The 15,263-nt window shown below is 38.3% G+C and overlaps 1 protein-coding gene across 5 annotated transcripts in view; it reads right to left on the bottom strand.

The window, feature by feature from the left end:
* RPS6KA3 (ribosomal protein S6 kinase A3) overlaps window positions 1–15,263 on the bottom strand; it is a 124,888-nt gene that overhangs the window by 95,059 nt on the left and 14,566 nt on the right. Inside the window, exon 1 of one of the 5 annotated variants that reach the window (XM_073357150.2) lies at window positions 14,650–14,807. The exons of the other annotated variants lie outside the window; for them this stretch is intronic. Within the exon in view, the coding sequence (XP_073213251.1) occupies window positions 14,650–14,688 (39 nt within the window). The 5' untranslated portion in view covers window positions 14,689–14,807. Of the gene's footprint in view, window positions 1–14,649; window positions 14,808–15,263 lie in introns of those variants that run through there. 5 annotated transcript variants of the gene reach the window in all.

Genomic DNA, 15,263 nt, shown 5'->3' on the forward strand with positions numbered 1-15,263 from the left:
GCAGAATTTAGGTTGGTCAGTCAACCTCAAATTTTCTAATTCCTAACGTTTGAATGCTTGACTTTGCTACCTAAATAATATTCTTTAAACGTAGTTTTTTAAAGTAAGAGCTCCTTACTTGGGGGTGTGAATGTGTGTGCATGTTTTTAAAAGGAATAAACTCCACCCACCCTATCATCATCAGTGAATCTTAGGTCTTCAATACTGCAGCACAGATAGTTCTGTCATTCAAATAGTAGTAAACTACATTAATTGGCAGCTGTTATCCTGGAAGGGACAGGAAGTGGGAAGGAAAATGAGCCACTGAGGCCAGGTGCTGGGTATGACCGGGCTTTCTCTCTCCCTTCCTTCCCTGGGACTAGAGGAGCTCCTGCCTCACACAGTAGCCCTCGAGAATAGAAAGGAAAAAATGGACTAGGTACTAGGTCTTGAGGAAGCCTAGCCTGTAACTCTCCCCCAACTTTTTCCACTCCCACTATGGCTGCTCTGGCAGCTCCCAGTGTTCCTAGTGTGTTCTGCTGCAATAGTGGCATCAGCCCACACTTAGAATATTCATGTTCAGACATTTTGGCACAATTTTTCTGGAGTCTTGCAAATGACAAAAGGAAACAGATTTTCAACAGTTTATATTCCAGCAAAGCCTTAATGTAATGTCACAAGACAAAGAACAGGCACTGCCCTCGCTCCAGCGGTTTCTCCATGTTGAACTCAAATGCCTGCTGCAAACAATGGATGTGTTAAAGCTCTCATAAACAAGGTAATCTTTTTTTTGTAATGGCATTAGGCAACTTAAACATAGTGGTTGCTACCAGCTCTCCCTACAGTGAGATTCACAGTTACTAAATAAAGTTTACAAGGAAACAAAATATAATATGACAATGAATTAATATTCATTTCTTTAACAGTATCACAGTGTGATGGTTAGGGCTTGTCTACATTGGGAACTTATTCCAGAATAAGGTAAGGTGTGAATTTAAAGCACTAAAGCTTTTCTGGAATAACTCCCTCTGTGAACACGCTTATCCTGGATTAAGAATATTCCCCCCACTCCCCCACTGTATCTTAACCTGTTTCCAAATATAAATTTCCCTTGCTATACAACTCTAAAAAAAAAAAAAAAAAGTACTGAATTCCCCTAAAGGTGTGCTATCACAATTACCCTAGATTTTGGAGGAGTTTGTATACTAATAAAGCAAAGGTGTGATGGAAACACACTAATGAGTTTATTATAACATATGAGTCTCATCTGAGAGGCAACAGAAAAGCAAGAACATGCTTAAGTCTTTGCAGGATCAGAACTTAAGATTGTAAGCTCCTCAAGGCAGCAACTACATCTGTATTCATATTTCACAGTATCAAATACAACACTGGTGCTTAAACAAGAACAGTGACACAGAAACAAAAAGCTAACTCAAAGAATGAAACACCTGGTGTACTGGAAGTTAATTTGTTCAAGAGGAGGAACACTTTCATTTTACTGTTTATTGATTCACAAGGGTGAAATTGACCAGAGAAATGGTTGTTTTTTTTAAACATGATTAACCATGCAAAATTCACCAATAGAAGACTGATTAAATTTTTCTTTTGAGCAACTGGTCACAAACTGGACCAAAAACATACGGGAAAGAGGTAAGGGAATACTAGCTCACAGCTTTTAGGCTGCAAGATAAATACCTTATTCAGTTGTAGTGCTGGAAATATTCTAAATTGTGTGTGCATCTAGCAGTATTTCTATTCTAGTATTAAACTATATGCTTTCTTGCATATATTTTGTACTTATTTTACATTCGAGGCCAAATAAACATTGCTTTAATTTAAGATATCTGGACTCAGATGTGTATAGTGTTATTTTGGGAATACCTCTTGGGTAACCCATTAAGGGGGAGAACTGACCTCAGACCTTTAGGAGATGGAAACAGAAGAGCAAACTGTCTGAGCACTTTTCATATTGCTGAAAAATCCCAGAGAAGCAGGAGCCTTGAGGTTTGGTATTACATTATACATTATTCATATGCATTATCTGAATTTACACTGAAAGGTCAAAGAAGGTATTTGTTTTGAGTATCTTGTGCAGACTCACAGGTTCTTCCTAATTCTCATTTTTAATTCTCAACTTTCTTCAAAATAGCAGTTTTCATGTACTTTTTTATTGAAGTTGTCCATAATTAGATCACGTTTCAATTCATTTACAAATATCTTGTTCACAAAAACTTTTTGTACATTATTTCGACCAATCCATGTAAAATACCCTATAACCAGTTGTAACTATAATAGTTATGCAGTTGTATCATTTGGACATTTGAATTTACAAACCATCACCTATGAACTCCCCCTAGGAAATTTTCAGTCATGGCACCTATGATGTAGTTTACAGTAAAGACTTTGACATAAAGGTTGTAAATTCTTACTATGTGTTCATGGTCTCCTTACAGTTAATATACAATATTTCTGTAGCTATATTATTAATTTGCACTGATAAAAAATTAGAAAATTCATTGCTCAAATTTAACTAGTTTTCCATCATCAGAATGGTAGTTCCAACTAGATTTTAAGATACCTAAAATTCTCTGCTTGTTTATGATCTAACTAATCAAATTAAAGCCACCAATTCAAATCAGGAACAGTTTGCTCTGGCACACTGAAGCCAAGCCTGGAGTATGAAACTTATTTCCCCAGGCTGGGCTTTTAAGGAATCTTTGAGACAAAGATATATATCCACAACATAGATCCTTTTTATAAGGAATCCATAGGAAGAGACTATGAAAAACAATTTTACTGAGATAACTACTGGCTCTGAATGCAACAGATTAATAAGGAAGCAGTTTAAAAATAATTTGGTTTTGTGAACATTGTTACTGAAATGCTTTAATATGCCTGAATTCATAGTTAGTCTTCCTAAAGGAACTCTGAGACACACATTGCCTATGAAATTTAATAGTTTAGACAGTAATCATCTTGTCAGAAGATCAGTACATACATTTCAGATATTAGTTTTCTTGGAGAGAACAAATAAAACTATAGGAAATGCACTGGAGTCCACCATGCTTTATTATAACATTCAAAATATCAGCCCAGTAAAGCTGCTATTGTCTAACAGAACAGAACAGTAATACCAGCTGTAAGCAACATGAGTTGATCTTGAGTGGTAACAAATTTAATATAATCCCTCCTCTTTCCACAATGCTAGACATTCCATCTGATGTCATTTTAACAATCACTTGTGCACACAAACAAGTGGTGACAATATTCCTCAGACTCTACCAAAATAAGCATTTTAAAAAAAATATTTTGATGACAAGTTTACAAAAAAAAGTCAAAAATTTTATATAAATTATAGGTCAGGGAGAAAAGGAAGGAAAAAGAGCTCAAAAGAAGTATAACGATGGTCAACAATTCACATTAACAAGAATAACCATTAACCACATCCTAGTCCTGCCTCCAGCCTAATTTTTGGATTTTAAGAAATATTCTTTTATATTTTGATTTATTTACATATTTTTAATTCCGGGTTTGGGTCACATAGCGTGACAATGAAGTTAGAAGTTCTGTTCATTTAATATCTTAAATGAATATGGAAAGTAGCTGGTGGTTTTACATTAATTACTGTTTGATGCTTGCTTGTATACTTTCCACCTGAACTGTGAACTATTGTAGCAATATGTACTACAGGTTGAGCCTCTCTAGTCCAGCACCCTTGGGACCTGACCAGTGCCGAACAAGAGGATTTGCCGAACCACGGGAGGTCAATATTGTAGCGAGTGAGTCTCTTTATTTTAATCTCGCTAAGGCGAATAAACGAAACAACGCTTGCAACACCGCCTAGCTAAGGCTTACTGGCTCTCTTCATAACAAAGTGTTAGTGTTGTTACACAATTTTACTGTATTGGCACAAGGAAATAAGTTGATAAAGCATAAAAAACATGAAATAAAATCATGCCGGACCATGGATGTTGCCGGACTAGAGAGTGCCAGACTCGAAAGGTTCAACCTGTACAACAGAGTAGTAATGTTACTCACAATTTCTCTTCTTTGTTAGGCAAAGCATTAAAGGTTTGCAGAAAATGCAATAAGTTTACCGGTCAATAAAATTATAATTTTGTTTATGTTGATGAGAAAACTAATATAATCTGGTATTAATATTTGAGTGTATGTGTAAAAACATTTTGAATACTCTTTTTTTCCCCTCCATATTCTAGAGATTAATCTAACAAAACACTCAACTGCCCATTTGCCCTAATTAAAAAGAGAAAAAAGGCTCCTGAAGATTTTCTGATGAGTCTTTCAACAGCCCTTCTGCTGACATTTTGTGCTGCTGTTTTGAAGTGACATTCAATGAAAAAAATCAGACTGAACAATGTATATTCATAACACAAGACATTTAGTATCATAGTGGGGTGCAGGCATCATTAATCAGAGACTGACATATTACTTTTACTGTACTGCATGTTTTATTACAGGATTGCAAATGGGTGAAGTGAAAATAGACCTAGATGGGCTTTTTGGAACTCTTCCATCCTACACGTCCTATATAAAAGCTTGCCATTTTATCTTAAGATGCCTTTCAAGAGTTCTGTAAAGCTTTAAGTTTCTACATTAACTGCTACATGCATTTCTAATGTTTATATAACTGTCTTGTAAGTGTAAGCATCTCTATTGGTTAAAGTAACTTGCTTGATTTGGTGACAGATTCTTAATAAGACCAAAGCAAAAGAGTACACTGATTTTTTTTATATTCCATATGTAATTAGAACGATGACGGCACAAGAAAATATTTAATAGAACATGAGTAAATTAGTAAACAATAACTACATTAATCTGTAATTTAACCATCACACAATTTCTGGCAAGTCAAAACACAGAAAATGTACCTTTATGAAAAAAAAGATGTAAAAATCCTCTTTTTCCAGTGCATTCACGCTCACTTCACAACGATTAAGCAAGTTATTTTTTTCCTAAGAAGCAAGATGTCAAATAAAACAAGCTTGTAATTCATTTAGTGAAAAAGTGGTTACTAATTTTTCGTAACTGTTGTTCTTTGAGACGGGTTGCACGTGTCCATTCCACTGTTGGTGTGCATGCGTCCCCTGCACAGCTGTTGAAAGTTTTTCCCCTCGGTGGTTCCTGTCCGGGCAGCTTGAGCATCCTCTGCTGCTGCACTCTGCTGGCATCAGTATGAAGGGCCCAGGTGACCCCAAGCCTCCTCAATTCCTTCTTTCCAGAAACTCCGGTGTAGAGGGGTAGGGTGGATGGCTTGTGGAATGGACATGTGCAACATATCTCGAACAGTTATGAAAGGTTAGTAACCATTTTTTCTTTGAGTGACTACACATGTGTATTCCACTCTTGGCAACTCCCAAGCAGTAATATAGGTGGAGGAATCAAGAGTTCATGTACACACGGACTTTAGAACAGCTCAACCAAATTTGGCATCATCTCTAGAGTACTGGGTGATGGTGTAATGGCAGGAGAAAGTGTGCACTGATGACCAGGTTGCTGCTTTACGAACGTCCTGGATAGGGATCTGAACTAGTAATACTGTTGAGGATGACTGCGATCTTGTGGAATCAGCAGTCAGTTTGACTTGTGGTGAAATGCCTGCCAGATCAAGAAATAATCCAAGACAAAATTCTTTGAAAGGAGCCTGGAAGACCTTTCTTTGTTTGCTAGAGCCACAATCAGTCTGACAGACCAACAAAATTTGCATGTGGTTTTAGGTAAAACACAGGTAAGTTGACTGACTTATGAAAATTTGAAAACTACTTTAGAGATACACCCTCATCTGGGTTTTAAGTAAATCTTATCTTTCAAAAAGACTGTATATGGTGGTTCAGATGTGAGGGCACGCAGTTCAGAGACCCTTCTGGCAGAAGTGACAGCAATTAGGAAAACCACCTTCCAAGAAAGACATAGTAAGGAGCACATTGTTAAAGGCTCAAATGTTGGTCCCATTAAAGCCTGGACAAAACCAAGTTCAGGTCTCAAGGGCAAATGGGTTCCCTTAATTGAGAGTACCACCTTTCTTTATCTGATTATCATAAACATTGTAAGGAGAGTGATCACTTTAGATAAGCTATTACCAGCAGGAGAGTGGGGCGAGGGGAGGTATTTTTTCATGCTTTGTGTGTATATAAAAAGATCTTCTACACTTTCCACAGTATGCATCCAATGAAGTGAGCTGTAGCTCACAAAAGCTTATGCTCAAATAAACTGGTTAGTCTCTAAGGTGCCACAAGTACTCCTTACCTTTCTTTAAGGAATCTTATGGTCATGTCATCAGAAAAAAAGAGTTATCCATGTGAGGGTGGAAAGCTGGTATTGCTGCCAAGTGAAGCCTGACAGAGGAAATTGCTAAGCCCTGTTGTTTCAGGTGCAGCAGACAGACTCCAGTTTGACAATCTCAGAGAGAACAGCTTCCATTTTGACATGTAGGCAGCCCTGATGGAGAGTTTTTTTACTACTTCCTCCAAGTAAGCCTGTTTTCTGAGATTTAGCCATGGAACTTCCAGGCCATTAGATGAAGGGACTGCAGGTTCGAGTGGAGCAGCTGACTGTGGTTTTGGGAGATTAGATTCAGCTGCAGCAGGAATGAGACTGGAGATGCCACTGAGAGGTCCAGTACAGTGGAGAACCAGTGTTGGCAGGGCCATGCTGGGGCTATTAATATAGCCTAAGCATGGTTGGCACTTGACTTTTAGTAGCACTCTGGGTAGGAGTGGGAAAAGAAGGCATCTGTGATTGAGCCCAGACCCTGGTCTTGGAGGGGGCAGAACTGGTGACATTTTCTGTTTGACTTATTTGCAAATAGGTCTATTTGGGGAGTCTTCCACTGCTGGAAAACGCATCTGGCTACCTCTGGGGGAAGAGACTACTCATGATGACTCAAAAATGACCTGCTCAGGCAGTCTGCTGACTTGTTCTGCATCCCTGGAAGATGAGAGGCCTCAAGGTTGATTGAATGGGCTATGCAAAATTCCCACAGGTGAACTGCTTCCTAACAAAGGAGGGATGAGTGAGCTCCTCCCTGTCTACTGAAGTAAAAAATAGCTGCAGTGTTGCCTGTAAGAACAAAACAGGTTTTGTTATATGAGGAAGTTGTCATATGGGGAAGGAAAGCCTGACAGGCAAGATGAATCACCCAGAGTTCTCTGATGTTGATATGAAGAGAGTTCCTTCAAAGGACCAAAGAGCCTGAGTTCAGAGGCATGAGGTCCCCACCCTACAGCCGAGAGTCACTGAGGGTTGAGGGCAGATGAAGGGGACACTACACAAACATTGAGAGGGTCCAACCACCAATTCAGGGAAATTAGTATTCATGCAGGAACCATGTGCACAGCATCCAGCTGAAGACGGCTTAGCAAGTACACTGAGGTCAGCCATATTTGGAGGCGTCTGAGATGCAGTCTCATGTTGTACTACATATGAGCATGAAGGCATGTGCCCTAGGAGCGTCATGCAGTTTGGGACTGTTTTGACTGGAGGAAGCTTCAGGTGTGTCACTAGAGATTGGAATCTTGACTGGGAAGGATGCTCTGGCCTGGGTAGAGTCCAACACCATCCATATAAACTCTATACTGTGTACTGGGCACAGGGTAGACTTGCCTGCATTGATCTATAGGTCTAAGGCCTTGAATGCTGACTGAATGAGTCGAATGCTGGATATAACCTGGGCTTTGGACTGACCCCTGACTCGCCAGTCATCCAGATAAGGGTAGACCTGCACTCCTAGTTTCCTCAGGAACTCTGCTTAGCTATGCATTTTGCAAACAAACACTCAAGGAGCTGCAGGGAAGCTGAAAGGAAGCACCACAACTGGTAATGTGAGTGCTTCACTACAAACCTAAAGAACTTTGTGTGCCCGTGGTATACTGACACATGACAGTAAGCGTCTCTTAAATCAAGGGCAGTATACCAGTCTCCAGACAGGGAATGCTGGATGCCAGGTTGACCATACAGAACTTTCTCTTTCAGATAGCTGTTAAGCTGATGCAGGTGTAGAATAGATCTGAGACTTCCCTTTGCTTCCAGGGTTAGGAAACAACAGGAACAGAAACCCTTCCCTCTTAAATTCTGTGGAACCTCCTCTTTCTCACCCATCTGAAGGAGAGATGGAACCTTCTGCACCAGAAGTTCTTCATGAGAGGGGTCCCTGAAAAGGGAAGGGGAGGTAGAAATAATCTGAAGGGTGTATCTCACTTCTCCGGTGCTTAACATCCTGCAGTCTGGGCTAATATAGAACAGCTCTGAGGATGGGAAACGTTGGACCCGACCTCCAATTAGAAGATGACTCTCCTTCCTCTCACCACAGAGGTGCAGTTTCAGACAGTTCCAGTGATCAGTGCCGAACTGGAGAGGCCCACAGAAAAGCAAGCACCATGGGTTTTCCTTTTGACAGTACTGAAGGGCCACCCATCAGGTGTACACGAGGCTGGCACAGTACTGAGCGCTGTAGTGTTCTTGTTGGGTTGATGCACCAATAGCATCAACTCTCGTACTGCCAGAGATACCAGCACCAACAGGGTCAAGAGTTCCCTGGCAGCCGCAAGTACCTCTGGTGTGGTCAGTATCAAGACAATGTTGGTACAGTGCGGTGATTTGCACATGGGAGGAGCTCGTTTTGGCTCTGGACTCAGCAAAGCCTGCCTAAGTGTGGAGTCAATGATGCCATTTTCTGCAGTACCAAAGCAGAGGAGTGCTTAGACTTAGACCACACACTATTCTTAATCATATGCCTACCAGACTTCAGTGCCAAGGATCTTGCCCTTTCGGCAGTCTGCTTCTTGAGTGTAGGTTGCTCATGGACATACCTTATTGCAGGAAACAAAAGGCTGGAATCCCGGTGATCAAGGCATTCCTTGGAACTGAAACTGAAAGAAACTCTCAGACAGGGTAAAACCTAACTCATCTCTAATAACGTGATAACCACTAACTTATTTACAATAAAATACAAGAGAACACTCCACTCAAAATCCAGAAGAGAGACTCTGGGTCTTTCACCTGCACAAATATGGAAGTGAAGAACTCTCAAGAATTCCAGGAATAGGCAGTTCTAGTGGAGTTTAGTGGATTTCTTTCATTTCCTTTGTCTTTGCAGTATGAGATCTCTCTTCAAGCTTCATGAATAGTGTTTAGATTAGGTGAAGAGGTGCCTACCTCCATGGATTAAGTAACAGAAGTAATAGTTTCCATCCCTCTCATGTTTGACCCCCAAAACATTCAGGACTTTAAAGATGAAGACCAACACCATTCCTTGTCTTTGGAAGGGAACAGTTCAGACACTTGAGACCAAGTCTTGTGCGCACAAGAAAAAGGCACTGGGTCCACAATGGAGCAGCTCTAAAGCAAGCTGTAAGTACTGTGCCAACAGTTCGGCATTCTTTAGATATTGTAGCACATCACTGGAAAATCTGTTAGGTCTGAATTGGGAGACTGAAAGAGATCTGAGAATTTTTGCTCTCAGAATACTTACTAACAACTGTTAGCTTGCTAAACCTATTTCCTCCAAAACAACATATGGGACCACGACAAAAGATCTAGGGTCTGTCAATTTATATTTTATGGTGAGAGAAATGAGATATGGATGGCCATAACAGGCACATCTGAACCTGCATGCTGACCCAGTTCTGGACACAGGATTACACCCTTGAGTTTGTATGTGAACAGCAAGCATTGCTGACAGACTGACCAAAGAATGGTCAGAGGAGAGAACTGTTTCAATGAGAAGTTATTCACAATTCTCTCTGCAACTCAGAAGAAATTCCTTTGTTGAGATTACAGGTGATTACTATTGTAATTTCACACAGCTTTCTCATACACAATTTCCATACCCAGATGTGGCCCTCAGGCCAAAATGTTTGCCCACCCCTGCCCTAAAGGAAGGTGTTGAATGTTAAAGAGTTTTTGGAACATATTCCCCTCCAATCCACTTTTGGTCAAGGTGAACAGACGGAAGTGGCCAATCCCAGTGAGTTATGTTGCTATCAGACCTCAATAGGCAAACGCAAAAGACAAGCTGAAAGACCAAGCTGGAGATGTGAGCTGTTGTTGGTTACAGACATTTAAAAAACTATTAGATTAATATTGTAATGCCAGAAAGGGCATTTGTGATCAATTAGTCTGATCTCTGGCAACAGTCTATAGATTTTCACCAAGTGATACCTGAATCAAGCCCATTACTTCTGGTTGAGCTAGAGCATGTATTTTAGAAAGACACTCAATCTTGATATAAATATTTAAAGTGATGACAAATCCACCACGCCCCTTGGTAAGTTTTTCCAAATGTTATTTATCCTCACTTAAAAACTGGCACTTTAATTCTAGTCTGAATTTGTCCAGCTTCTGCTTCCCTCAGCTGATCTTGTTATGCCCCTTTCTGCTACATTAAAGTGCCATCTACTATCTGAAATGTTTTCCATGTGCAGGTACTTATAAACTTTGATCTAATCACCGCTTAACCATTTCTTTGATAAGCTAAACAGACTTTGCTGATTAGTCTCTCATTGTAAAGCAGGTTTTCCAGACCGTAAATTATTCTTCTCTCTTTTCTGAATCCTTTCCAATTTTCAGCATCCTTTTTTGAAGTGTTGACAGTAGAACTAGACAGAGTACTCCAGTAATGGTTCACTAATACTGTATACTGTAGCAATACCACCAACCTACTTCTAATATTTTCCTGTTTATACATACAAGAACCACATTTGCTCTCTTAACCACTGCACCATGTGCTCATGTTTAGAGGGTTTATTCACCATGACCTAGAAGTCCTTTTCTGAGTCACTGCTTTCCAAAACACAGTCTCCCATCTTGTCAGTGTGACCTACATTCTTTGTTTCTAGATGTACAACCTTGTATTTAACTATTAAAATTCAGGTTTAAGTAAGACTAGCATATAGTGTGAATCAGATGGCTCTCTAAAACTGAGAAGACAGTTACTCTCCAATTAATCTGGGTCATCTGCAAACATTACCAACAATATTGTTTTCTTCCAGATCATTAATATATTGAATATCAATGAGGCACGTCCAGATCCCCATGGGTTTACTACACGGGTGATGTTGATGGCCTGTGAAACGCAGAAGATCAGACTAGAATATCTAGTGGTCCCTTCTGGCCTTAAATTCTTACTAGAATCTCTTCCATTGGATGATTCCCCATTTAAAATTATATTGAATTCTGAAATCTGTTAGTTGAGACAGCTTTTAAAATCCAATTGATATAGGCCACAATTTAATTTTGTAGAGAGCTAGTTTTTAAATTAGAATGTCTGGATCACAATTAGGGAATCCTTACCTTATTTTTGTAGATCCAATATCCATTTCTATGTAAATGGGAACCAGAAACCAGACATTGAGACTGAGCTCCTCTGCTGGTTTGGTTTCCAACAAAAAAGGAGTTATAAAAAAAAATAAAAAAAAAAAAATGTAAGAACTGTCAACTTTCTATAAGAACAAAAGATAAAAGACCAGCTCTAAAATGAAAATCTATTTCATAACTAAATATGAGTTAAACTATTTCTGCAGAGTTGAAAACTTACCTTTTCCCCCATAGCACTTATTAATAGTTCCTGCCACGGAGAGCAACAGTTTGTTATTGTAATGTACACTGTACTTATTGGTCAATGTTGTTTTTATTAAAAGTAACATTACTAGAGTTAGTCAGGCATGAAGGGTTAGTCTGTGTTTGGAAGTGTTATCTGGACAGCCATAAAGGATAGAAACTGTTTTTGTACAGGAAACTGTTTTTGTATAGATTCTATGAAAGGTAATAGCAGAAAAAAGTTTTACTCACTATGGGCAAATGGATTTTTTCAAGTCTTATGAGTATTCATCAACAGAAAAGATATGAATGAAACTATATAATGGTAACTATATGAAAAGAGAAGCATTGTGGGAAGTTACCTGGGTCTGTTGCAAGCACGGCTGGAAGTTTCCTCTGCCTATTTATTTTAACCCCTGAATGCATTTACCAATTACAATTACTACATCTGGCAAAGTTCTGTGATTTATACTGAAAATACACTATATGAAATTTCTAATAGAAAAATAATATAGGGAATAATTTCAACATCATTTAGTACATTTAAAGTGTCTGTTAATGAAGTTACATAATAATAATGTTCTGGTACCCCACTGTTAAGGACACTAATCCTACAGAATGATATCAAGCGATTTTAAAAGGATGACTCAATGTTGGCACAGCGCCCTGACTCATACATAATTTCCTTTTCCTCCCCTCCCTTAAGTCAGGAAGTCTCCTAGATGCATTTACTTTCTGTAGCTTGCTATGAATGTCAGGACAAATCACTTCAGTGCTATCTAGAAAACTAAAATACCCCCCTAAACAAAACTTTGTAAAAGCAAACAAACTGTACAAAATGCAAACCAGTCATCTTTTATCTGATATGCCAGAGTTTAAGAAATGTTTTTTGCATTAAAAACAAAATTAAAGTGCGTATAGTGTGGTAACACTGTTACGTGTGTTTTTAAAATAGCAATCACTCTCCATATAATCCTCTAAACTTCAATCTAAGTTACACAACTTCAACTATGTGAACATAGCTGAAGTTGACATACTTAGATTGACTTACTATGGTGTCTTCACCACGGTGAGTCAACTGCTGCCTCTCCCCCATCGACTCCACCGGCGCCTCTCGCAGCAGTGGAGTACAGGAGTCGATGGGAGAGCGCTCAGGGATCGATCTATTGCGTCTAGATTAGACGTGATGAATCGACCCCCACTGGATCAATCGCTGACCGCCGATCCGTTGGGTAGTGTAGACATACCATAGATAAGGCCCTCTGGTCACATATCTGGTTCCAGCAGTGCTGGGAGAGATGAACTCTAAAGATGCTTCTTCCCTCAAAGTTCCTTTGGTCTCCAGACTTTGAAGTACAGATACAGGGAGAAGGAGGAGGTAACTAAGTTCCCCAGGTACAGCAGCAGGGTGAAATCCCACTGCTAAGGGTGAAGTAGAATTTCAGGATCAGTTGTCAGAGTAACAGCCGTGTTAGTCTGTATTCGCAAAAAGAAAAGGAGTACTTGTGGCACCTTAGAGACTAACCAATTTATTTGAGCATAAGCTTTCGTGAGCTCAAATAAATTGGTTAGTCTCTAAGGTGCCACAAGTACTCCTTTTCTTTTAGGATCAGTTGTAAAACTGTACAATTTCTATGATCTAGTTAATCTAGGTATTATTCATAAAAAAACTACATTATATTTTAAAACTACATATTTTTCTTTCAACAATACAAAATTATCGCATGAACTAGACTATGGATGTCAGCATAGGAAAAAAACCATTCAGGGTATAACTTGCATTTCCTAGTGATTTCAATGGAAAGTTCACAAATTTTGATCCTATTCTTTGTGAGCACTTTCAGTGAAAGCAGTTAAACATTCTTTCTATTAAAAAGAGAAATTCAGCTCCCAGTGAGGTTAGAAAAATTTCCTGAACATATGCAGTACCCACAAATTTAGAGAAAAATGGAGGGAGTATCAACCCGATGACAGAACAACAATATTTTATTTAGAGTCTACTGCTGCTGACACCACACACAAACAATTTCTATTTTTATTAAATTTGACAAAAAAACTATTTTAGAGGTATACTAAAATTTATCCTGCCTGAGCAACAGCATATACACAGTGGTTTGGTCAAATGAATCATATTACAAATTCCTCTATGGAACATTTCAAAGCCCTCAAAACTTCAAATATATAGCAATGCTGCTAAAAAAAAGTAGCAAGTCAATCTTGGCCAATTTTCTGTTTATCAATTCCATACAATTTTGCATTTTAATTTTTAAAAACATTTTAAAAAGTAATACCAGCATCCTAAGACACATGAGCAATTCTTCAAACTGAAAAATGCTTAGACTCATTGGAGGAACAGTCAGGCAATATGAAAATTCGTTTTTGAGCTTCAGAGACAATAAAATTATAAATGTTACGGTATGTATTTACATAGGAATATTGCATATATCTTTATGACTAGAAAATTGTGTAAGAGAAAACAATTGTGTGCCTAGAAGGTTCCATTAAACTATGTAAAAAAAAAAGAAATATAAAAAATGCACAATTTGTTAAAGTTAAAAATTGCTGTCTTTGGTACCATTTAAATTGAGCTAGGCATATAATCTCTTAAAATCTTAGCTATAATCCAAGCAAAAAAGTGTCACTTTTCCTTATAAGCGGTCGGCTACTAGCTTCTTAATATTTAAAAGGAAGACATTTAATGTCATTTATAAACTAAAATTCTTTGAGTTATATTCCAAGATACGTTAAACTGCATTTGTATAGTACTTTGCAAAAATATCAAAAGCTAACTACTAAGTATTAAGTTTAAAACAAACCTGGAATTTGACCCAGGAAATTGTAAAATATGCTGTTAACAGTCAAAAATATTCCTGAAGAAATGCTACTCTGAACTTAAGTTTAACAGAAGGTGAAGGTTTCCACTACGTTTTAAAAAATATATGAATTGAATACATAAATAATAAATTGAGAGATCAGAAGTTTACGAGTTAGTTCAAACATAGATGTAGTTCACAGAGCAGTAAATATCCCAATCCACCTTAAAAATTATCAGTTTAACTACAGTTTCCACAATGCAAAACTTTTGTTCAATTATTTCAAATTAGAAACCAAACTTACCCGAATAGAGCGAATACGTAGAGCCAGAAACTTAAACATGGCTAAGAAACCATAATGTTTAAATATTCTGACTGAGTGATCCTAAGTTTAACAGAGAAGACCAAACCCTAATGTTCTTGCTGCTACTAGCTGTTCCAGCAATTAGAAAATTTCCTGTCAGGCGAGTCAGATACTGTTAGAAAAACGAGGCCTGATTTCCCCTTCCCTCCCCTTCCCCCGCCCCCTGTGGTAAAGAAAGAAAAAAATGGAAGGCAGTAGTATTCATGTAGCTGATAGTAGGCTTCCTGTGCTGATCTCCACACTAAGTAGACTGATAGCAAAATGCTGTTGCAGATGTTAAGATGCTATTTATTCCTGGTTCCCCCCCTCACAAAAAACAACAACAACAAAAAAACCTCAGAAAATAAAGTTGCTAAACAACATACTAACTGTTAAGCCAAACAGGAATACTAATTTAAAGTTTATCATGTGATATTCATATTTTATATGAGTTTGTCTGAACATTCAACTAAGAAGTATTTTAAAGGTATAGTAAATCAATATTTTTTTAGCTTCCTTTCCAAGGGAATGCAGTTTGCTTATACAGTTCATTTATAATCATTTACTCATGCATG

This window comes from Lepidochelys kempii, chromosome 1 (assembly GCF_965140285.1).
Source record: "Lepidochelys kempii isolate rLepKem1 chromosome 1, rLepKem1.hap1, whole genome shotgun sequence".
Classification (NCBI taxonomy): Eukaryota; Metazoa; Chordata; order Testudines; family Cheloniidae; genus Lepidochelys; species Lepidochelys kempii.